At 46.3% G+C, this 23,556-nt stretch overlaps 1 protein-coding gene across 2 annotated transcripts in view; it reads left to right on the top strand.

The window, feature by feature from the left end:
* The window catches only part of OLA1 (Obg like ATPase 1), a 103,643-nt gene extending 103,016 nt beyond the window's left edge, over positions 1 to 627 (top strand). For both annotated transcript variants that reach the window (XM_055718314.1, XM_055718315.1), the window contains one exon: positions 91 to 627. In XM_055718314.1, coding sequence (XP_055574289.1) covers positions 91 to 192 — 102 coding nt within the window. In that variant the 3' untranslated portion in view covers positions 193 to 627. The remainder of the gene's footprint in view (positions 1 to 90) is intronic.
* The last annotated feature ends 22,929 nt before the right edge of the window (positions 628 to 23,556 follow it).

Consider the following 23,556-nt stretch of genomic DNA (forward strand, 5'->3'; position numbering starts at 1 on the left):
AGCAGAATGTAGTTAAATAATTACAATTTGAAAATACTACAAAATGTCTAATGAAATAACCCATTTTCCTTTTGTCTGTTCTATTTACAGGCTGCTGGAAAATACAGACAACAAGGCAGAAATTACATAGTGGAGGATGGAGATATTATCTTCTTTAAATTTAATACACCTCAACAACCCAAGAAGAAATGAGTATCAGATGTTGTTCATTGCTCAGAAATAAACTGTGCTGCTTCAAAAAGCATATGATTTTTCATTTAGGATGGAATATCTGGAAACAAAAAGCATACAGTTTCTACCTAGGGAACCTCCCCTCCCCCCCCCCTCCCCCCCCGTGAAATCATTCTTGTTTGTTTTGAATTAAAATATGGCACCTCCAGCAAACATGCAAGTTCACTAAATGTGAACAGCTTTGCATTTCAAACGATTAAGACCCTACTCCAAATTGTAGAAGCTTTTCAGGAACCATATTACTCTCATGATACTTCATTAATCTCCATCATGTATGCCAAGCCTGACACGTTTGACAGTGAGGACAATGTGGCTTGCTCCTTTTTGAATCTACAGATAATGCATGTTTTACAGTACTCCAGATGTCTACACTCAATAAAACATTTGACAAAACCAGCCTTGGTGTGTTTGGGGATGTCTGTATTGACTGACTGTGGTGTGCTGAATGCGATACGGCACCTGGTGGATGCTGATTACGGAATTTTAAGACGTGTATGATACAGTAACTGGCAGTGTGGGGCAGCTGCAATTGTATCTCGGAAGTGAGTCTTTCATGGGAATCAGAAGATTAGGATGCCAATGATTTGTCTCAAAAAAGTTAATGAATTTGTAGATGGACATTCACTGAAAGATGATAGTAAGGATAATAAGAACGATGCAGTGTAAATTATTTTTACCAGAGAAAAAAAAATTATGTAGAAAAATCATGTTATCTTTGAGACTGAAGCTTTTTTGCTCAAATAATTTTGAAAAAGTATTTCACTCTTGCCTTGAGCAGCCGTGCCTGATGTTGTGTGCTGTCCTCTCAGGTCTGGTCTTCAGGCCAGCGGAGTGTGACAGCAGATAGTGTTGTGAAGGAAGAGATCGCGCTGTGCTGGATAGGTGAGTTGTTCTGCTGAAATAAGGTCGCAGCTTTGAGTACTTTTTTACCCCTTTGACCATGAGGGAGGGCTATTCTCTTTGAGTAACACAGAAAAACAAATTGTTGGCAAAAATGCTGCCAAGTTTGTACTTTTAATGCAAGCTGTAGAATTGCCCCTATTTGCAGTATGTTTAATGTATTTCAAACAGCCTGACTTTTTCTGAAGTGCCCGTGTGCCTGCGGTTTCAGCTACAGATTCAGTGGGGTCAGGGCTGGGTGAAATGCTGTTACCTGTGCCTTGTTGGTGTGCCAGACCTCTTGTGTCGCTGTGACATATTTGCTTGCTATAAACTGTGAAAAAGCAACTCATCACTGGCTAGCCTCCCCTCTGTGTTTAAGGTATTGGGAGCGCTGGTCAGGTCCTGCTCCAAGGCTTCCCTTGAGATGCTGTCTTTGAGCTTCGTTGCTCATTTCTGAAAGAGTAAGACGTGGGTCAGCCAGAGCCACGAGGCTCATTGTTGAAAAGTTGGCATCATGCCTTTAATTGCACGGAGAAGAAAGAGGGAGGGCAGATGACTTCAATACGTAGTTGTTGATTTTGTTTTAAAGAGTGTCTCCTTTTTTCATGGTGGCAGGAGGGGGGACAACATTGCAAAGCAGGGAAATTAGGGCTTCAGATGTTTTGGAACCCTTGAAATTCTCTTTTGTATCGTCTCCCCGGTGCAGCTGGTATTTGTTCGTGGCGTTATTTTGATGTTACATAATTGAGAAAAGATTAGGACCACCAAATCTTGTGTTAAAAAGTCAAATCCGAAAGAAAACGGAGCCTGCCTGTTTCTCTTGGAAGTCAGCAAGGTGCTAGTAACAGAGAAGGGCTCATGCTGGGTTTTAGACGCAATGAAAGGTGAGTGAGAAGTGGAGTGTATGTGTTGGTGAAAGAGAAGTAACCTCTTTACTGCACTAATACCTGCTGAAACGTGTCCTGTCTGAAATTCGTTATGGTTTCCAAAATATTCCTGTGGTCCCTAATCATTTCATGTCAGCAAGGAAGTTGTTAGAAAGGACAGCACAATTAATGGATTGCTTTGTGTTTTTGCATCTCTTAGTTTAGATTTAATAAACCATATTTCTTTAGATTTGAATGTGTGTGCTTCACAATAACCCCCTGTTCTAAAAAGAAAAATAATTAAAAATTGAACCAATTTGTTCATAATAGACAGGGTTTTTTACAGTTGTTACAATATTCTGAAAATAGAAAATGAACTCAAAATTTGCCACATCTTTAAAAATACATATTCTATAATGTTTTGTTTCATCTTATTAACTTGCCTGAATAGTTTATCTTTACAGCTGTTTTAACTAATGTTCTTTTAACTACTGAAGCTAATCAATTATTCCAGAATAAAAACAAGATTTATTAAAAGAAAGAATAATCTGATAAGCTCTGTTACTCCTATCACTGGTGACTGGTGGCAATGGCCACATTAAATCTGTGCAGCCTGTGTTTCTTCTCAGTGGGTCTGTGCATTTAAGATTTAAAACTCCTAAAAACTTGTAGATAGGTAGCAAGTTTCAAGCACCCTGTTTTTAATAGAATTGTGATTTAACTTAAGCCAAGCACGCGTTATTTATGCATTTCCACCTGTGCAGGTGACTCCAAATGCAACGCATCCATCCTACTCATGTTTGCTATTTTAAGAAAAAAAAGTGAAGCCTGCCTGCATGCTTTTCACTGTGTGACCTGTACTCACTGGTGGTAGTGATGGTGACAGTGAGTAGGACATACTTTGTTTCTCCAGCTGGAGAAGGGTGAGAAAACACTGTAGGCACTGCTCTTTCAAAATACAGGAAGTAGGGAATTTTGCAAAGGAGGAGAACTACTGACCCTTCCTCTTAACTTGCATTCCTGAGTGCCCAGTAGCCATGGCGTTGATGGCATGTTTCTGGGATTAAACAAAGTGCTAGTGGGATGGGAAGATTGCTGCTACCTGCCTCCAAACGGACCACAAGAGAGGGCCTGCAGGTGGTGTGGAGGTGTCGGTGAAAGCAGCGGTGCCTGCACTGGCACTGGGGTGGCTCTGTAGGGGTGGATCGGGAGAGCAAAGCAGTTGGCACTTCAGACCATTGAGAAGCACAGAAATTTAGCTTTTGAAGACTATTTGTACCCGCAGATACCTCCCATGTAGGATATATTTTCTGTCCTAATTGGTGTTTCCCAGAACAGCACAAGGGGACCAGGCTTGGGCTTTCTGTATGGATTAATGTATCAGATAAAGCATCATATTGTTTCCATAGTACATTACTTAAAGTAAAATGGGTTGTGGGTATGCTCAGTGGTCAGCGATGAACTAGAAATGGCTGCCTAACTGCCTGAAACTCGGGCGTGTTCATCCAGCTATTTCAAAATCCAAGTAAACGTTTTAGTAGGATTGCAGTCACAAAGGTGCAGCTGGCCATCTCGGCTGCCGTTTGAGCATCCTTGGGGTCAGCACATTGCGCAGAGGAACTGAAGGATTTTCACATCTTCATAGAGCCAGTGCTCAGGCTAGTGTAGGTGGTAGGCTAAAACAAATACTACAACAAACACTTACTTTACATTGTTTCAGCTGCGCACTTCTGGCCACAGGATGATGTGGGTGCTGAAGGCTGGCAAAGGTTCAGAAATGCTTGGCCAAAGCCCCGGGGGAAGGAAAAAGGGGCCGATTGGGGAAAAAGAAACCCTGTTAAAAATGAAGATGCCGCCTCTGCACTTGGAGTGTCCTTAAGTCACAAATTGCTGGAGGCTGGGAGAAAAACTGGTATGTATACCTTGTCTCTGTCAGGCATCTGTTGGCCGCTGTCAGAATCCAGGATGCCAGCCTGGATGGGCCTGTGACCCAAGGCAGCTGGCCCAGTCTGTGCATCTGACCCAGTACCACCCTTCCTGCCTCCTCAAGCAGCTTTTCTTCAAAGCCTGTCCCCAAATGCCAGTAAAGAGCTTGATCTCTTTAATGGCTTTCCCAGTTCTGCATTTTGATTAAAATCTTTATTTGAAAGAAAAAAAAATAAATTAATTTCATGTTAATTTGCTCTTTCATTGACTGTGCTTGGCCCTGCAGAGGTGGTAGCATTATCGTAATTGTTGTAAATTATTTACCTTCCCTGAAGGATCCTTTCTTACCTGCTGCAAGTTTCCATCTGCCTTCTCCCTGTCCTCACCCACGTCAGCCTGACCACAGAGGGTCTTCCCAGATGGCGTGGGGCCTGGCTGGCCACGGGCTCGGTGTGCCAGCGTGCCTGCTTCGGAAACGCTGCGTCGTAAGCCATACTCTCTTCTCTCCCACGGAACAAGCTTCCAGCTGGAGTGGCTGCTCCTGCTTCCCCAGTGGTGCCTGCCGTGGGCAGGGGCAGCTGGGCTGAGCGAGTGCAGCATCCCCCGGCACAGGGCTCTCTGCCTCTGCGCCAGCGAGCTGGCGAATAACCCTCATGGTGTATCAGGAACACGCTTTCTCGGTGCAGCCTTTTATGTTCCTGTGGCTGCCAGGCTTGTTCCAAGTGTCCTCACTGAGCTCTGCCGGTCCTTACCGTGGCGGTTGGCAGTGATGCCACGTGCCCCGTTCTGTTGGGTGGTTTAAACACTGAGTGTTTCTTCTACCAGGTGCAGGGTAGGGCCGTGAAATTGCATTTTGAAGAAGCAACGTGTGTGGCAAGGTTTTCAGTTTAAAAAAATTTTAGCTAAATTTTAACATTTCTCTCATTAACACTCAGCTCATGGAGGGTGAAGGGGGGGGAAATCATTAGAACTTAGTAATCGTTTAAAACTAATAATCTCTAGTTTTAATTTTTACTCCCCCCCATACTAATTCCATATGTTTGATTATGCTAATCCACCATTTCACTTCAATTAAACCAGGAAAACCACCGGAGGCTTTGAGAAAAAAAAAAAAGAAAAGTAATAATCAAAGTAGTGGTATTCATCACAGAATCCCAGCAGATTAAATAGTGGTGTGCTGGCTGGGCTTTGAAAGTTTCAAAGTAAATTCTGCATTTTAAGGCTGTCTTTGAAGCAGTTATTTCTTGGCTTCTATCTACAGGTAGTGCCCATTCGCAGTCCATGGGAACAGACACATATGGTAGCGTGTTGCATATTGTGAAATAAGTTACACGTGTGTGCTTGCTGTCATAAACTGATGATTTGGTAGGTGCCTGCTCATCGGAGCTCATTACGGCTCTGCGTGGTTACAGAGTGCCTGTAGCGTTTTATTTTCTACATGCAAAATGTATGTGCTCAGCACAGAAAAATACCCTACAGAAAATAAAATCTGTGGCTGTCGCAAGAGCACATGTGATGTGTAAGTTAGCAAAATCCTCGGAAAGTAAGTCTGGGAAAGTAAGCGGGCTGGCAGACCTGGGCTGGCTGAACTGGAGCACGGGGGGGTCCTGCCGTCACGGGAGGGGAAGGTCTCTGGCTTCAGCACTGGTGGGCCCCGCGGGCAGGGGCTCTGCACAACAGGGGGAACTGGAACGGCTGAGGTCGTGTACAGGGAGTGTGTCCACACACAGTGAACCACATGCCAAGGGCTGTTTCGGCGAGGGTAGGGATGGAGGGAGTACTGCTCTGTGGTGACTTACGGTTTTTCCCCCAGTGAGGCAAACCCTGTGGCTCGGGTGGGAGTGGGGGGAGTGGGGGTGGGTGTGCTGGCTGCTGCCCAGGACCCCCACTGCCACCGCAGCCATCCCCCGACTCGCCCGCAGCAGCGCCTCCGGCTCTGAAGTTACGGTTGAGTTAAGCCTGGACTTGGAAGTGCAGCGTTAAAGCCCAGCTTCTACTTCTCACACCGAGTTGACTTGCTGGATTTCGGTGAGCCTAATGATTGTAGCAGTGTGTGAGGAGGAGGAAAACTTTGTGAGGGGGATTTGGGAAACCCGTTTGTGAGGACCTTCGCCACCCCACAGCCACGGACGCACGGAGGAGCTGCCTGCAGCGGCGCACAGCTGGCGGTAAGCACGTGGGGCCCCACGTTTGGTACCAACTCCTGACAGCAAAGAGAGCTAGGTTGCACAAAGAGGTTCTGATCAGTAAAGTCTGATTTATGGCAAACACGTAATAATTTAAAAGTTAATAACGTCCTTGCTCAGAAATGAGGAAGGATGTTGCCCACATAAAAAGGCTGCCAGGAGTGAGCCGGGGCAGCGGGACAGGCTCTGAGGGGACCCCGGCGAGTGAGCAGCACAAGGGTTCAACTGCGCCCGCCGCTGCTGCCCACCCGGAGCGCGGAGGGGATGGAGGTGGTGCGGGTGCCCTGGCCCAGCACAGGGACGCACTCCCCTCTCTTGCCCTCTGCCAGGAAAGCTCACGCGCACCGTGCAAGGACAGAGCTAGCTCTCACCAGGGGGGCTCTGATGCCACTGAGGGTCACCTGGCCAAATTTGTCCACAAGAGATGCAACATACACTCTCCGTTGGAAATCACACGCAAAACCTTTCAGTTGCCAAAGAGTTAAACTTCCCTGAAATCTGAATCCTGTGCAAAGTATCCAAATTTCGTTATAAATCCTGTTTAAATTTCAAAGCACAGCATTATTGGAGGTAGCAACAGTAACATCAAATAGCCTTGATAAGATCAACAAATTACTAAGTATAATTGTTTGTGCTGGGGTGTGTGCAAGGAGATAAATAGCTCATAAATTAAACACCAGTGCCTGGGGGTGAGTCATTCATGGATTCAGAGCTGTCCTGACACTCGCAAGCAAAAAGTAATTTTCTCTTAGTTCAGTAATTATGCAATTCAAGATCTAAGATCAGCGATCAATGCTAGGTGCGCTTGCAAAGGTGGAAGGGTACTTCGGCTACTGGAGTTTCCCATACATTGATGAACAAGTAGCAGGGGATGTTCTGACTGAGGTACAATTCTTCGATAAGATAATGAAGAATAAAGGCATTAAAAATAGATTAAGGGTCAGTTTTTGCTGATATAAATTAGCAGCACTCTCTTGGCTCCAGTAGAGCAGTACTAGTTTATACTAGCAGAAAACCTACCCCAAATTATTACAGAAAATCAACAAATGCCCTGTGCTAACTGCTGTTAGTCATCTAGGCTGGTGCCTGTTTCTAAGAGGCACCTGGCACCTCGCTGGCTGCGCTGCAGCTCGTATGCTCTCGTGCGAGGTCATTAGAGCCCCTTCCTGACTTATTCATAAGACCCCGTGAGGATCTTGGTCTAATCAGGGTTTTCCTAAGGACAGGGAATAGTAATGTAATCTGTTATTGTAACAACATCATCTTGATCCGCTTTTATTTACTAATGTTTTGCCAGCCATTAAATATTTTTCTGCCAAATTCAGATAGGGATCACACTGAGAAATCATATTTTTCGGAAATGTGGCGTAAATCACACAGCTGCTCAGCAACAGTTGCTGCTGGTATAAACTCCCAGCCTTCAGGAGACAACTTTGACGTGCAACCTACAGCTCACCTGACCACTCAGATCTCAACTAGCCCTCACCCCATCTGTCAGTGAAGTGGGACACACACACGTGAGCGGTGGGAACCCTTCTAGAGAAGGATGGGGAGTCTGTGACAGCCTTTAGACTCCCACACAGCCAGCTCGCATCCCTCGGCTCTGGGATCCACCCCGACGAGCCAGATGGCTGCAATTGTCTGGCCATGCAAACAGGTGCACCATGAAGTAAACAAGGATAAAGACAATCAAAATTAAGCATTATTTTTGAATCCTTCTTCACTCATCATGTTATGGTGAAAAAGTTTAAACAAAGATGTTTTTACTTCCTGACTGCCAGCCAAACCCTGGTGTCTCCTTTGCTCATCAGGCTTCAGTGAAATCTCCAGAGTGGCCGTGTCCAGCTCGTGGTCCCCTGGCAGGTTACTGAGCCGGTGTGTTCGGGGCTGCCTGGAGGGTGGGTTCGTGCCCGAGTAGCATGTCACTGCACAGGGATGTCCTGCGCAGACCTTGGGAAGGACTCTTCCCCGGAGGAGGAATGTCCATATTTCCATTCCTGCCAACCACAGCTGCCGCCCCTCCTCCTGCAGACTGGGACACGCGGGGGGTGAGACAGGGCCATGAGGGCGCTTGTTACGTGGAAAGGTGCTGGAAGTCTGTGCAAGGCATAAATAGGGTTTTCAAGTTCCTAACAAGGGATGGCTGCTATTTAAGTCCAACTGTTAATGTATTTTTCATAAATAGCGCTGGGATCCTGCCCTTAATATTTGTTTCTTTCACAGAGCAAAGGCTTCAGCTGTCAGCTCTTCCCCAGGACAGGCTGGTCCCCTCATTCCTCAGGAGGACTAATGGTGCATCAGTTTTCAACCAAAGATATATAGGAGAGATGGAAACATAACTGGTGTAAATTACACGTATGATGTATGACTTACATCTTCTCCATTAAGCAGTGCCTTCTTGTGATATCTTCATCCCTTCACATGCCTCCTGGAATTTGAAGGCTTCCCCGAGTTTTCTGCAATTTCTGCCAACCCAGTGGTACGGTGACCTGGCACTCAAGAACCTGTCACCAGGTAAGGACGCTTCTCCTGTTGCAGGCTGCTGTTTATGTGCAGTGTTGTAGGAAACCTTCTGCCTTGGGGAGGTTCATGTCTAAACCCAGCGTGTTGGTTTGAAATGCACTTGTGGCAAGTGTTTGAGGTCAGCCCTGGTTTCACTGGCAGATGCCATTCTGGGAACTGAAGAGAAATGTTTGATTTATATTTACTATTTAGGAAAAAAGCTGTAAGTGTGCTCTTTTATTCCAAAATAAAAATGCGTTAATGACTGGAGTGTTTAGCCCATTGGGGATGTTATTGTTTTCAATTACGTGCCATTCTGACGGGAGAGCACAGATTCTTAGGCTGAATGAAGATTTGTGCTGCAGCTATTTGTGCCTTTTAAAACATTTTCTTTACTACTTTAAGAGAAAACTGTAAAATGGCAATAATGACATATTATTACAAGTAAATTACACTGTAAAATAGCATTAATATTGCAGTTGAAACCTAGAATTTGAAATAAGAGGGAAATATTCATTTGCACGCAGCTTTTGTTCTTATCAAAAGCGATTTGGATTAGGAATGAGATTTACTTAGTGCCTGCACTCACAGGCGAGCTAATGTGCAGTCACCTGTTTGCAGCGCAGGCTGTCAAGCTCATCTGTCACCAGCCGCTGCGGGTGCCTCGGGCACAGCCCAGCACAGCCTGGGGTGGCACAAAGCACCGCGCATCCCGAAGGGAGCGGAGATGCTGCACACGCAGCTCGGAAGGACCCCGGGTGTGCAGAGCGCTCCGGACTTGGTGCTGGGGAGCAGGCTGGGCAGCCGGGGCTCCCTGGGCGCGGGGATGGCCTCCCTTTGGCCCGTGGCACCGCTGGGTCCCTACCGCAGCACGTGAAACACCCTCTTCTGCCATCTAATGAAGACTAATAGAAGTTAATAAAACCAAAGCAGGTGCAGGATAGTAACTGGGGACCTTGTGCTTAGGGAAAGCACCGAACAATTTAATACTCTATTTCATAAAAATTTTTCCTTGAATTTGACGAGCATGTTCTTCAAAGATCAAGGGGTTTTGGTCTTATTTTTCCTCTCCTCCACCCTTAGGTGGAACGCTGTCAAAACCTTGAAGGGTCACTTCTGTACAGAGAAATTTTGCACAGTCAGGTCTGCAGGAGAGCTCCTTCAGAGGGGTACGCCGAAGGGGAGGGGTACGCCGAAGGGATGGGGTACCAAACTGTGTTTAAGATGCATTCTTTTCTGGGCTGTGTTGGCATTAAAGAGTAAGGAAGAACAGAAACCACTTTCTCTTGATTTCGATGTAACACCTTTAAGTAGATTGCTCTGATAGTAGACCTGCGTTTCCAAAGGCCTTTGTTTGCCTCATACGTATCCTGCAGCAATGTTTGCGCACAGCCATCACCTTTCAAGCAGCACAGGCTGTGGTACATTTATCAGGACCACCAGCAAGGCTCCATCAGCTCCCTGTGGCAATGGGCCTTAAATCCTCCCCTCTGTCCATGCCTTGTCCGGACAGAACAGACCTCCCCTTCCTCGCACCTCAGGAGAGGGTGGTCAGCTCGCTGGGTGATCTGCCCGCTATTTGCTGGCCACAGGATAAAAGGGCAAATCCCAGAAATCCAGTCACCTTTTTGTCACAGCTTTTATGAATTTGTATTCCTATCAGCACAAGAAAAGACAGTAGAACTGATCCTTCAGGCAACTTCTGTTCAAAGTTACCCTTCTAGTCCTTCTTATCTCTGCCAAATTGGAACATACAGGGGGTCCACAGAATCTCTGTATGTGGAATTAGGTGGAGAGTCAAATATTTCTGTAATGCTTCTTTGCAGTGGTGATATATCTCTGTTTTCTGTCTTTGTAGTAATTTTGCCGTGGCATGGAGAAAATGAACTGCCAGTTGCTGAAAACTGTCTTGTGCTCCTTGTGACCCCACGCAGGAGGTCTGGGCTACTGACCATGTCCGTGGGAAACAGAGGAGGGCAGGGCAGGGCAGAAGGTGCTGCTGTGATGCTGCTGCTGTCCCGGCTCTGAAAGGTAAGCCCTAGGCAAACTTCCCTCTCTGCGGGATAAATGGGGCTGCGGGCGGGTCCACGCTGCTGCAGTTGCCAGGCTGCTCCTGGTCCTGCAAACAGGCTGTTCACTCCTGCCCTGCTGACACACAGGGTGAGCTGGGGATGGACCAGTGTCCTTGGTGGAAACGCTCTTATTCAGTAATTCCCAGACTGTGAGAAAGAGCATTTGGCAAAGGATGGGGAAGCGTGTTGACCAGCAACCTCTTGTAGCTGCACCCTGGTCTCCAGCCCAACGACTGGGAGGGGAGCTGCGGGCAGGGCACGACTGCGCTCCTTCCACCTCCCCTTGTACTTCTGCCGTGAGGAGGGGGCACACCCGTGACAAACCAGGCCGTGTTAACACTTAACATTAGGTTTAGGATCCAGAGGCACCTTGAAATTATGTCTGAGCCATCAAAAAAAAATAATTAAAAATAAGTCAGGACAGTGGTAGGAGTTGGAGGAAGCAACCGCAGAGGCAGAGCCTCAGAGGCAGCCCTGGCCGGGGCTCAGGGCGCTGCAGGGTGCTCCCGCTGCGCTGGCGCTGCATCCCTCCCCTGCACCCAGCATCAGCTGCTCCAAACCTGGTCAGGAACGTCCTGTGTGCTCCTGATGGTATGGTGCTAGTGGCAACAAATGAGCACAGCTAAGCGACCCTCAGCCTTGCGTGCACTCTGCTGCTGGGCCGTTGTTCCTGCAGGATCAGGGTCGTTTCTGATGGTTGAATGACTTATTTGGGTAAACTCTTTGGTTCTTTGGTTCTTCCGTGAGGAATAATGTGAGGTGTCATATAAGGCAACCTCATGTTGTCTTATATATATGTATATTAATTTATATATTTATATAGATGTGTATATTATTTTTTATACACGTATATGTATATTGATATATATAAATGTATGTTTATTTCTGAAGTGAGCTTCTAGAGTGGTTTGGAAGGGCACTGGCATTGTGGCAGCTCTGAGATTGGTATGTTCACTCTGAAATTAATAGTTCTTTTTTCAAAGGCAACGGAGGTCTATTTGCATGACTACTGTATTTTAATACTATGGCAAATCTCATCTTAGAAGTATTCTTGTACTATTTCTAGCAATCAGTAAAAATACATGTTATTTGTATTCCATCTGATGCCTTTACTTGGGAGGAAGTACCTTTAAACACATTAGAAATGAAGATGTACCGTATCCCTGACAGTCAGGGTGGGCACCTTCAAAATAAGGCAGCTGATTTCTTTTTGGGGCCCAAAGACCAGCCCATGAGCCCAAGGGCATTTGGTGCCTGAGCCTTGCTGGGGTCCTGGCTGAGGATCCCCATGCCTGGCAAGCCTGGCGGTTCCCTTGGCTGTCCCCACCGAGCACTCACGCCTGAAACACACCGGTCTTGTTTCTCATTTCCGTACGCAGTCTTCGGAGCAGAAATACCTGTCTGTCACACTACTGGTTCCACGTGTCCCCTTTGGATGTAGGAATCAGTTTGGGAATGTGGGGTGTGAGAATGAGTGCCCTTCATTTAACGCCACTGAAAACCCCCAAACCTCAACTGGTTAATCAGTTTTTGCAAATGTCTCTGATAAGAAAGACATTTAAACGCACCTTGGCAAAGTTACCTCATTATAATAGTGAGCAAATAAGCAAAAATAAGCATGAAAGGTCCTGAGATAGGGGAGAGAGAGAGAATGTTGTCTAGGTCTTCCACGCTAACAGAGGAGGTTTTATGCTTCATCTCTGAAAGAACTGAAAAGGCAGGCAATGTCTCAGGCTGGTTCTGTTATGGTTTGCAGGCAAATGCAACTTTAATCATAATAATCCCACTGTATGCAGTGAAGCTATTCTGGGCTTAGAGTTATAGATGCGCCTAATTCTTTGCCTAAAGACAAATACATTGTTTATAAGCAAATTAAGGGTATTCACGCTCTAAATCTTGGTTATCCTGGTTAGTTAAATTGGGGACCGAGGAAGCTTTTCTGGGTCAGAATCAGAACAGATTTACGTATCTTAATTGTCTAACTATTTTTAACAACTTTGCCATTTACCAGTGCTCAAATGATGAGCGGGTATGTGGGAAATGCAGTGAAATATTAGAAAGTTTGTGACATGTTCTTGCATAGTTAAAGATTTATGGATTTTGTTCATTGGCTGGGTTTATAAGCCTGCAATACCGACTGTGCATTTGTGCTTTCACTTCTTCATAAATCCATGGAAACTTTTCAGAAAAGTTTTAACTACAACGTGTCAATGAACTATAAAAGCAAAGGTTTAGTTTGTATATACCCTCTTTACCTGAGGTCCATGGTTAGACTCTGCATTAGAGCTTCTGGCTCTCATGTGCTTAGTTTGTGCTTTTGATCATGCCACTCTTTGCACAAAGCTGAGAGAATTTCTGCTTCATAAAGAGGAAAATACAGACACGTTTTGATGTCTATAGAAATGCATGTTTGCTCTTATTTTTAAGGCAGGGGAACTTAGGGTTTAACATCTCTACAGTTCTTCCTAGGTCTCTGTGCAATCAATGTTTCCGAGGAGGACTTAATGGGGAATAGAAATCATTTGGTTGTGGTGGTGATGGTGTACTTGATACATTTTTCTTTGAAGGTTGTACACTGATAAAAATAGTAAGTAACCTAGTCTACTCAAACCCGCTTCATCTTTAAGTTCATGCAAGTTTAGGGAGCTGTAAGTGACTAAAAGGATGAGTGGCTTAAGATTCACTGAGTGATACTGCAAATACAAGGACTGAAATACCAAAGGAGTAAAGGATATATAGACCTTTGCCCATTACATCAAGAAAATGAAAAAGTTAGGAAGGGGGAGGGGGGATTCCTGTGCTACATTTTTCAAGTCCTACTCCAAAAGGGGTAACCAGCCCATTAGTATAGGTGCCAGGAAGCTCGCTTTTGTGACATCTCGCCAAACACACCTACTTTCACTGGACCATAGAAAGATCAATCCTGTCTGAAAACCACCCATTACCTAAGACACCTAATTTATATTAGAAGCTCACTAAAAGGCACTGTCTGGCCCCCAACCTTCACTTCCAGTGATAAAGAGGATGTTTTACACCATATGTGACACTTAATCAAAACCGATATTCTTTAACAAACCCTTAACCTCTAGCACACAGGAGTCATATGAGGCCAAGGGACAAGACACAGATCCAGCTCAGGGTGGCATATCCTTTGATTAAGATGATACAGATTTCCCATTTTTATCAGGGTTACAGATTCTGGATATATCCCTTTTTGATTTGTCAGCATTAAATTTCAGTAGAGGTTCAAGCCAAAGAGAGACCAAGACTAGTTCTGTCTTCAACTGCGTATTAGGAGATAATTTCTCTGAATCCTCTGCAGTAATGATCCTCAGATCTTCTGATCTTTCTGTAAGCAAGTTTTCCTGGGAACCTGGATTTAAACTATGGCACAAACCTTGCTTGCATCTGGGTCCTTTCTTAAGGAGGAGTATCTAAATACACTTATTCTGTGAGCCCTGAAATGGACCTTTTTTTCCTTTCCTCAGGTCTTTTTCAAAGAGGCAAACCTTCAAGTGAGTTCTTTCACCCTCCCTTGGATTTCTGGGGCAGGAGGTTTTACTTACAGAGTATACAGTACTTTAGACGAGGATTGCAAACTTCAGGGGGTTAGGTAATTTTCACTGCCTGCAGTACATTGGAATCTCAGTATAGTCGACTTTACTCCTGGGTGTTTTCCATCTCCCCAACCCCACCCCACATTTTTAGGTAAGGTCTTGTTCTAGCATTTGTATGTGGATGATTTGGGCACCGTGAAATCTCTCAAATTCCTCAACATGGGAAAGTTTGGCTGTTTTCCCTCTTTTTAGTAAAATCTTTAAGTTGGAGGTTTAGATTTTGTTAGGAACATGGTCCTGCAGAAATTATACCAGTCACTATTCCTTGAAAATAACGTGCTGCTTGATTTTTAGTGTGTGAAGATGATCTTGGAAAGGGCTTTGGTTTTCAGTTGTATGTTTTTAAACACTGAAATGGCACATCTGTTCTGTGAGGCTCTGGGGCTGGTTGGAGAATGGCTGATACAGGCTCACTTCTGCCAAGCGCCTGATATCCTTGTTTAGCACCCAGAATGTTTCTTATTTAGACTGCTTTCATTTTTATGATTATCACTAATACATTTATAAGAAAAGCTCTTCTTGTGAAGAACTGCCTTTCTCCTACTTTTCCACAGGAGCAAGGAAGCCCTCACTCCTCATGGAAAAGCCCAGATCGTCTACAAATTTCTTAGCACAACAAGGAAGGGCAAGATTTTGTATGCCTTTGGGATGCCAAGAAAGAGGCAAGCAGGAAACATGGGCTCTCAAACCTTTCAGGCTTTTTTTTTTTTTAAAAAAAAAAACAACACCAAAAACCAAAACCCACTGTAAAGAAAGAAGGGGCAATGTACATAGGCTACTTTAGGAGAGAACTTCAGTCACGGAGAGAGACCTGTAATCATGTTAAATTATCTTTAAAGGCAACTTCTGTTTCATAAATGCAAAGCTGACAAGCAGAAATCTGGAGGACTGGTTCTAGTTTATGGCATATCACATACATCAAAGGTCAGCCTTTTACTCTCCTGTGCCTTGGTTTTTAAAACTTCATTAATAAACAGGAACATAATCAATGAGAAAGACTCGCATCTCCGCTGATGCTTCCAGTTCCTTACCATTCTTGACTTCTTAATCAGAAAATTAATTGGGCTTTGAAATCTTTATTTTTTTCTTAAATCTGTTCAGATTTAATCAGTGTTCTGCTGGAAGCAATCTTTCACTTAAGCTTTCATAGCAATGTAGCTGCAGAAACCATGTCATTTCCTGCATCAAATACATCAAAGTTCTGTGTGCTGGGTTTTTTTAAGTATGTCCCATGCTTCAGTTTTGGTCTCTTTGCTCAAAGTGTGTGTTTTATTTCTTGTTTTTACTGGGAGGTGAATCTGCCCTACTGCAATGCAGTCTAAAATTAACAGATTCCTGGGGAAGGAGAAGCAGACCCCCCCTGTGCAATGTGCTGGGATGGGCGCTGACAGCGGCGGCAGGGAAGCTTTCTGCAACAAACGCCGCCGCTGTCGCACGTGGTACGAAGGAGATCCTCTTCGTGCTGTCATCTAATTAAAAGGCAGACTCTGCCGTGACCAACTGCTACCACTGACAGTCCACAACACTTTCCAAAGGTGAGTGCTTTACCTGAGAAAAGAACAGGTCACCTGTGGGGAGCCTGAGCTGGGCCCAGTTTTACTGGACAGGCCATCACGTAGCAAAGCTGAGTGGGCTCGAAGTGGTGCTGCGAGGGACGCGCTCTGATTGTCCCTGGCTGGGGCATTTGGTTTGCTGTTCACTGTGTGCCAGTGAATCCTTCTGTTCTCTAACGAGCTGGGAGGGCAGTTAGTGTTTCCCGATGTAAAGCTTGCCGTTGCAGGGACTTGGCTCCGGAGCTCACAGGAGGAAGGTGCGTTTAGTGGGCCAGGGCGGGGGGCTGGATTAAAGTATTTAACAGCTTGCTTGGGTTGACTTCATCTATCAGTTAAAAGCTGAAAGGTCAGTTAACAGACCCTAAAAGGGTCAGTTAAAAGCCTGCAGTCCTGTGGCAAGGTGCCAGGCTTGTCTGTCATTTTAAATTGAAGCTTTTTAAAGAGGTTTATGCATGTTGGGGGAGGGTTTTCCTTTTTGACTGTTTTAAACCCGAGATTTGGCCCCTATGTTGAAGGCATTGCCACGTGAGGAGGGAAATCTTGCCTGGCTTCGCTGCAAACCCTGTTTCCCACCGCTGCCCCCACAGCGCCCTCGGACTCCCTTTGCTGAACCTCAGCTCAGGGGGGGCTGGGGGGCTCCTCAGGGGCTGGGGTTCCTCCGAGGCTTGCTTAAACCTGATTTCAGCCCAGCTGAGGGTGCACGGGTGTGCCAAGGGTCCCGAGGAGCAGCTCGCCCCTGCCAGCGCACCAGGCACAGGCATCCCCACCCAGGTGAGAGTGTCCCACAATTGCCTTCCCACCCCTGTATCCCCTGGCTGATGTCCTCAAGGGCTGGCAATTCTGGGGTGGGGGGCACTGCCTTGTTTGGAGCACCCATTGCATCCCAGCTGTCTTTATCCTGTGCCCGAAAGCAAGGGCTGGTTACCGAGCGGCTGGAAGTCACCCGTGGCCCTGGGAACGTGGATCTGCTGTAAGGCAGGCTGTTGGACTCGCGTCCCCGTTCCCTGCCTTGGCCCTGCCAGGAGCCGGCAGCCGCTGCCTTTCTGCTCCCTGCAGCTCCTGGCTTTGTGAACCACTTGGCTACCAGAACACACAAATTCCTGCACGTGCCCTCTGCTTTGCAAGGCACAAATTAGAAAATAAGTAAAACTCCACCTGTCTGTTCCAGCCATCACAATAGCGCCCACAAAGCATGGATTTTTGTCCATGCTCACAAATATTAATAAAAAAACTCTCTTTCATATTTGCCCAGAATGCAAGCTGGAGCTCATTACAGCTGCATGCTTTATGGGAGCTTTAAAACTGGTAAGTACAAGATACCTGGCAAAACTTTAACAACATATAATTAGATCAGAGTTGCCTATTTTCTGAAAAATATATTGCATTAGTTGCCAGTTTTGGCCCTGAGATTAGATGTAATACAGAGTGCTGAGTGTTTTGAGAAAATTTAGGAGGGAAAATACAGAACAGCTCCATGCAGACTAATAGAAGAAAAATAAAAAAGGCTATCTTAAATGCTGGTGGCAGGCCAACACCAGTATTTAGAAATTAATTCCTAATTCTGATTCGTGGACTAGCAGCAGCTTGTGACGAGTGCTGTGGGCAGCAAGGGGCAGCTGCAGGTTCCCTGCAGGGTCCTGGCTCTCTGTGGGCTTTGCAGGTGCCCTCCTCGGGCCAACTCCGCGGGCACTGCCCCAGGGGTGGCCAGGGAGCTGGGGGAGGGCTGCTCTGCCCTCTGCGCCCCAAACCTCCCAATGGGTTGGACAAGTGGCGAGAAAAATGAGAAAACTGATGACACAGCTGTGGAAGGATTAAGGCGTCTGTTGATGCCCAGCTTGGCCATGCAGCTACAGCTCTGCTTTCAAAGCAGCTGAGGCTCTGCTCCACCAGCCGTGCTTCCCTCCACGGCTTGCAGGCACGCAGGTCCCACGGGCTCCCATGTGTCAGAGGAGGGTGAGGATCTTGGGTCTTGAAAAACCGATCAGGAAAACAATTTAGAGCACCCCTGACATGTATATGAGCCCACCTACAGCTGGTTGAGGGATGCGAGTACTGAGAAGAAAACTAACTCATCCCGTGGGAGACGCAGGCAACAGCAGATACAAGGCTATGAAAGCCGTGAGCGGGTCGCCCCGGTGCCCAAGGAGGCCAGTGCGGCTGGGGGCCTGGCACACCTGCGGGCCACCAGGCCTCTGCGTGGTGTGATGCTCCCTGAATCCCCCCCCTGCATTTCCTTTCACTTCCACCACTAATTGGCATTTTTAACCCATTTTTGCATGTGGAGTGTGTTAGTATAGGGTAGGGTTATCATCAAATTAATTAGGAGCTCCCCCAATTATTCCTGCTGTGCCTGACAGGCTCTCCCTGCTCCCCCCACGACGGGTGGATTGGCTACCATAGACTCTCCGGAGCGGTGCCCCGGGCTGGTTAAGGGCGCTGCCTCGCTGCCCTCCCCCACCCCGTCACCTCCCCATGGGTGGCCACTGCCTCTTTGTCTCCCCGGTGCCAGCAAAGCGCCCCCAGCGAGCCCTTGAGCCCGACGGGTTCAGATGCTGCTCCAGGAGGTGAGGGCAGCTGCCCCGGCTCTGTCCTGGGGAGCTCAGGGACAGTGCCGGCCAGTGAGTGACCCTTCCCCTTGTGCAGGCAAACAGGGTCTTCAGGGTGGTCCCACGCCCTGGCAGGGGCAGCTGAGCAGCATGGCTTCAGCTGGGGGATGTGACGGGAGGGGGATGGCAGGGGACAAGGGTGGAGAGGTTTATCCCAGCACCGGCATCACCACCACCAAGGGCCAAGCTGCAGTACCTGCTGTTAGGATCAGCCAGCTGCAGCTCTCGGGGAGGGGACAGGGGTTTATATACTGGATCTTGCGACGTACAAACCCACAAAAGCAGCTAAAGCCAACCAGGATGCAGAGATTTGCTTAATTGAGAAATAAGCACATAGTTGTAGGTCAGTGACTACACAGCTGATTGGCTGAGGCTATTTTATTTTGGAATAATTTACAGTTGTTAAATGGATTTGGAAAAGCCTTAATAGTGGTTATTAAACTATTGACTTAGCCTGACGTGTTTAGTGTAGTAATCCGTGTTTGTGTTTGTCGCTGTGACGCGGCTGCGGAGCTGGGGAAGGTGCTGGAGCGCTGTCAGCCCAGTCAGGGAGCAGTGCAGCTGGCGGCAGGGCAGCTGGGCAGGGCTCCTCCTGCGAGCCAGGGCACATGGCAAAGTGCTGCAGGTCTTATCTGGGGCAAAAGTGATGCTTTGCTTCCCCATAGTTACAAATTCATTATGTGCATCTCCATCATCACCTGCTGAACCCAATTTAATGTCAAAACCCCCTCCCCTACAAAGAGTGGCTTTTCTGTACCTGTGCAGAAGCAGTCTCATTTCTGACTCGTCTTTGCAATGAATAACTTCAAGTGCAGTACTGCCAAGTGGCCTTCTGGCCAGCAGTTCAAATGTTATGTCTTTCTTTATACCACGGTGCAGGATACGTCAGCGGAGGACTGCAGAGCACATGTTTTATGATGCATAGAAGAAATCCCTGCAAATGAAATAAGTATCTCCAGGTCATCACGTCTGCTGTCCACAGGTGACTGACAGAGCAATTCTTATTTTCTTTCGTTGTGTTTTCTTATTGCATGGTGGTTAAAAAGATAGTGGACAAATCCTCTTTTTTTGCTTTGTTTAACTCCTACAATGTGCACAGTACTAATGTTGGTCTCGCCTGAAACAGTGTTCTGTGGGCGGGTGGCTGTGTGGTAACTACAGAGGCTTTGTTAGGAGGAGTGGAGCTCTTGGATATATTGCAGAAAAGCTTGTTTCTCCAAAATGTCAGTTGGTGACTGAACTCCAGTAGATGTTAACTAGGAAGAAGGAATGCTAAGCGGTCAGATTAGAAAAAAAAAAATAATATGCATTTCCCCCTCTAGACTTTCATTCCCTCATCTCAGGCAATATTATTGTTTCATTAGTTGCTTGGTTAGCCAGAGCTCCCTTCAGGAGAGACAGGACCCACATTTCGAAATGAAAACAAACAAATAAACAAACCATCATGCAGAACGTCTCATGTATCCCCGCTAGTTTTCAAAGAAAAACATTTTCAAGACTCCTTTAAAATATGATAAAAGGGCAGGGGAGGTCAGAGGCTTGCGGGCTGCTGTTGGAGGTCACCTTTGAGGGCTGCTGCGCTGCTGCCGAGGGCTGCAATGTTTTTATTCCCCATCCTCTCTTAAGATTGCTGTTTTGGAAACATGCCTTCAGTGTGAACAACTCGCTGGACTGAAAGGGGATTTTTAGGTTGCAGGGGAGAAGAAAAAAACCACCTATTCAGTTACAATTACAGAAATGGTGTGAAGCCTGTTGTCAGGAGCGCTGCAGTGAAGTGCCCGTGTACAGCCATGTTGCCAGCTTCAGCAGACCCTGGCCAGCAATGGGAAACTCCCCGTCGTGGCCCATTTACAGCTGGGATTCCTACACCAGCCCGGACTGCCTGGCACGCTCATTGGCATGCCAGCGATCACGTTATTGCTTTTCCAGCCATTTCACAGGCCCAAGGTCAGATCAAAAAGCTCCCTTTCTGGCAGCATTCCCAAGTTTTCGTGTGTGCTTAGCAATGCAAACCCAAGTAACAGCAGCGACAAAGCTTGCCACAGCCCGACCTGGCTTTTGCACCTAAGCTGTCACATCTCGATGTGCCCTGGTGATGCAGGCACCGCCAGCTGAGAGCTGAGCACTTTCTGCAGTAGCTTCTGGAACACCAACATTTCTTGGGCTGCAAAAAAGTGGGGAAAAGGTGTTTTGGGAGTCAGCAGTGAAAGTGCGTGTTTCCTCAGCCCGAGCCCCCTTTTCTCTTAGTCATTTCCTGGCAGCATGGATGACAACTGAATGTGGGCTTTGGGAATAGTCCCGAATCTGGACGTTTCATCTTCTTTTTGCTTTTTGAGCAGTGGTCATTAGTGTTTCTACTTTAAAAAGCCCATGTTCTCATTTAAATTATGCTGCAATTGGTTTTTAGTCTTAGAGTTGAGAGATATTTCTGTATTTTTTATATTTAATGTACACACATACACAAGTATACCCTACAGATATACATACGCTACTGCAAATGGGAGCTGCTGTTTTTCATACATACTTAGCTGTTCAATAGTAAGGAACAACGTCATAGTTTTCTATCACAAAATGAAAAGCACACACAAATTTAGGGGCTCCATGTATTTTCAGAACTGTGTAATGTCATTGTATTTACCTCCAAGTACTCTGTGAAGTATCCTGTGAGAGAGCATGAATCTAGATAGTTTACATAAGACTGGAAATTCAATTCCAGAAATGAACCTTTGCATCTCTAGGAACAGCTGGAGAGGCTCAGGTCTACTCATTCTGCTCAGAACGGACGTGAGGAATTTGGATTAGATGCAGATGGAGTGGGGATTTCGTTAATGACAGAAAGAGGCAAACATGTTGAGGCATAACCGCCTGAATACAAATGCAAAATATTGTGTGTACATATTTCTGACTTTAAACTATGAACACCGTAAATATGCTATCATGCAAGAGGCAAAGCATATGCAAGCATAACAATATCCCATTACCTCTCCAGCAAAAAAGAATTTTCATAACTCATTCATACCCCATTGAATAAACGCTAAGATTCACTGCTGGCTGTTAATTATCCTCTACAAAGACCTGGTTATTGTGTTCAATCTTAGTAAAGGCGCAGTTGTTATTGTAATGTACATAGAGAGAATGGTACCTGAGGGAGTGGGGAGGAAATATGCTTGTGCAGGATTTTAACAAGGAAAGCTCTGTTGCACAGAAGGGATTCACAGGGTGGGATTTTGATATATGTTTCAGGAAATTAAGCTTTTTCAAGACAAAAACCTTGCTGTGACTCTCTGAATACATGATATCACTCAGTATTTGAAAGATGACAGCCACTTAAAAATTGCTTGCTGTTATTAAAAGGAATTTCTAAGACTACTTTGACTGAAGGGGTAGAAAGGAGGAATTGGTCTGCTTTTCCCCTGAAGTCTACAACCCCATAATCGTATCAAGGTAGGTGTATGCAAGAGTTCACAAGGCCTGTTCATCTCCCTGGGGCTTTTGAGGAGCACACGGAGGCCACCGGCCAAAGGCAGCAACCCACTTCCCCCACACCAGCACGGTGGAGGAGCTGGGACCTTACACGGGAGCTTTCCTAGCAGGTCCCAGTGCAACAGCACAGTAGGAGAGCGCTGACTGGAGCTGTGCTTTGGGCTGGGTGCAATGCTGAGGCCACCGGGACTCATCGGACTTCAGAAATAGAAGAGCTGGGAACAAAGGTGACTTCTCCCAGGGAGCGTGTATATTCTGCCCTGGACTGCTGGAAACACAGCAGCTGCTTGGCGTTCCAGCAGGTCCATGAGAGATCCACCGAAGGTCTCATTTTAATGGGTGAGTTCCACTACGTCCTCTGCTATATCTGAATGTCAGGCAGAAGGAGGCAAAGCCTTGTGACATTTGGGTTGCTAAAGCCATTGCTTATGGTATGAAGCGGGTTGGTGGCTCTAGGCTACTTGGGAGGACTAGCCTTGCTCAGGGGCAGCATGGCGGCTGCAAGGACATCAACCTCTTTCTCTATTTCTTTTTCTCATTTCTACTTGGTGCCCCTCCTCTCCTTGCTTGTGCTGGGACAAGTACAGAGCTCACACAGTTATGCTGCTTGTTCCAAATGTGCATGTTGAAAGGAGAGAACAAAATATGTAGCTTTGGGTGGAAATACTGAGAACAAGAGAACAGGATAGACAAAGCTGAAAAAAAGAGAAGTATAAAACTTCTATAAATACGAAGCATAGCTAGGAATGAAGGGAACAGAAAGAAGATATTGTAGGTCATGAAAGTGAAGCAAGAACTTCAGAGGTAGGGTATGAGAAACGATACGGCATCACGGGATGATCCACGGTTTGTCTGGCTTAGGCACAACCGCGTTGAGCTGCCCTTCCCTGCAGGGCCAGTTGGGTATGACTCTGGTAGTCCTGCCAGTGCTGCTCGACTGGGCTTGAACACAATGGGACACCTTCTTTTGCAGTCCCTAGTGGCTAAGCCAGTGCAGCCGTTAAGAAAACAACACCAGGAGACACAGTTCTCTTAGCAGATACTTGGATGATCCTTGCCTTGTGTTGAAAGGGAAAGACCTGCGTAGGCTGCCCCCAGAATCCCAAACTTGGGCTGACTGTAACAGTAAATGGATTGATTTTACCTTCTGCTCATCTGTTAGCACTGTGTTCAGCAGTAAACCCTCTCTGACCTTTGTGCAGATACTGGTTTTCTTTGCATCACTGTAGTTGAGAAGACTAGGATCAACTCATGCTCAGCGACCTCCAACTCAGAGCAGCTAGGAACAGTCATCAGCTAGAAACAGTTCATTAATAAGAAGCTAAGTAGTGTGATACGTTGCTTCACTCACTTCTTCTAAGTTCTTTGGAACCAAGCTGCCAGATGGCCAGCAGGTGCTGTATAGTGTCTCTCCTATGGTGAGACCCGATATTTAAACCTGATGTTTGCTGCTCGAATGGTGTGTGTGAACAAGTGGGATCCCAATGCGCTTCCACTATTCACAGCTTGGGAAATGTTGCAAGACCATTTTGTCTGTAAATGTTCTTGTTACCAGAATTATTTTTTTTGCATTTTGGCACACCCCTGGGTTAGAAGGGAAGACTATAAATATGGGGGTTTAGTAGTGTTACT

The sequence above is a fragment of the Falco cherrug genome, chromosome 8 (assembly GCF_023634085.1).
Source record: "Falco cherrug isolate bFalChe1 chromosome 8, bFalChe1.pri, whole genome shotgun sequence".
Lineage (NCBI taxonomy): Eukaryota > Metazoa > Chordata > Aves > Falconiformes > Falconidae > Falco > Falco cherrug.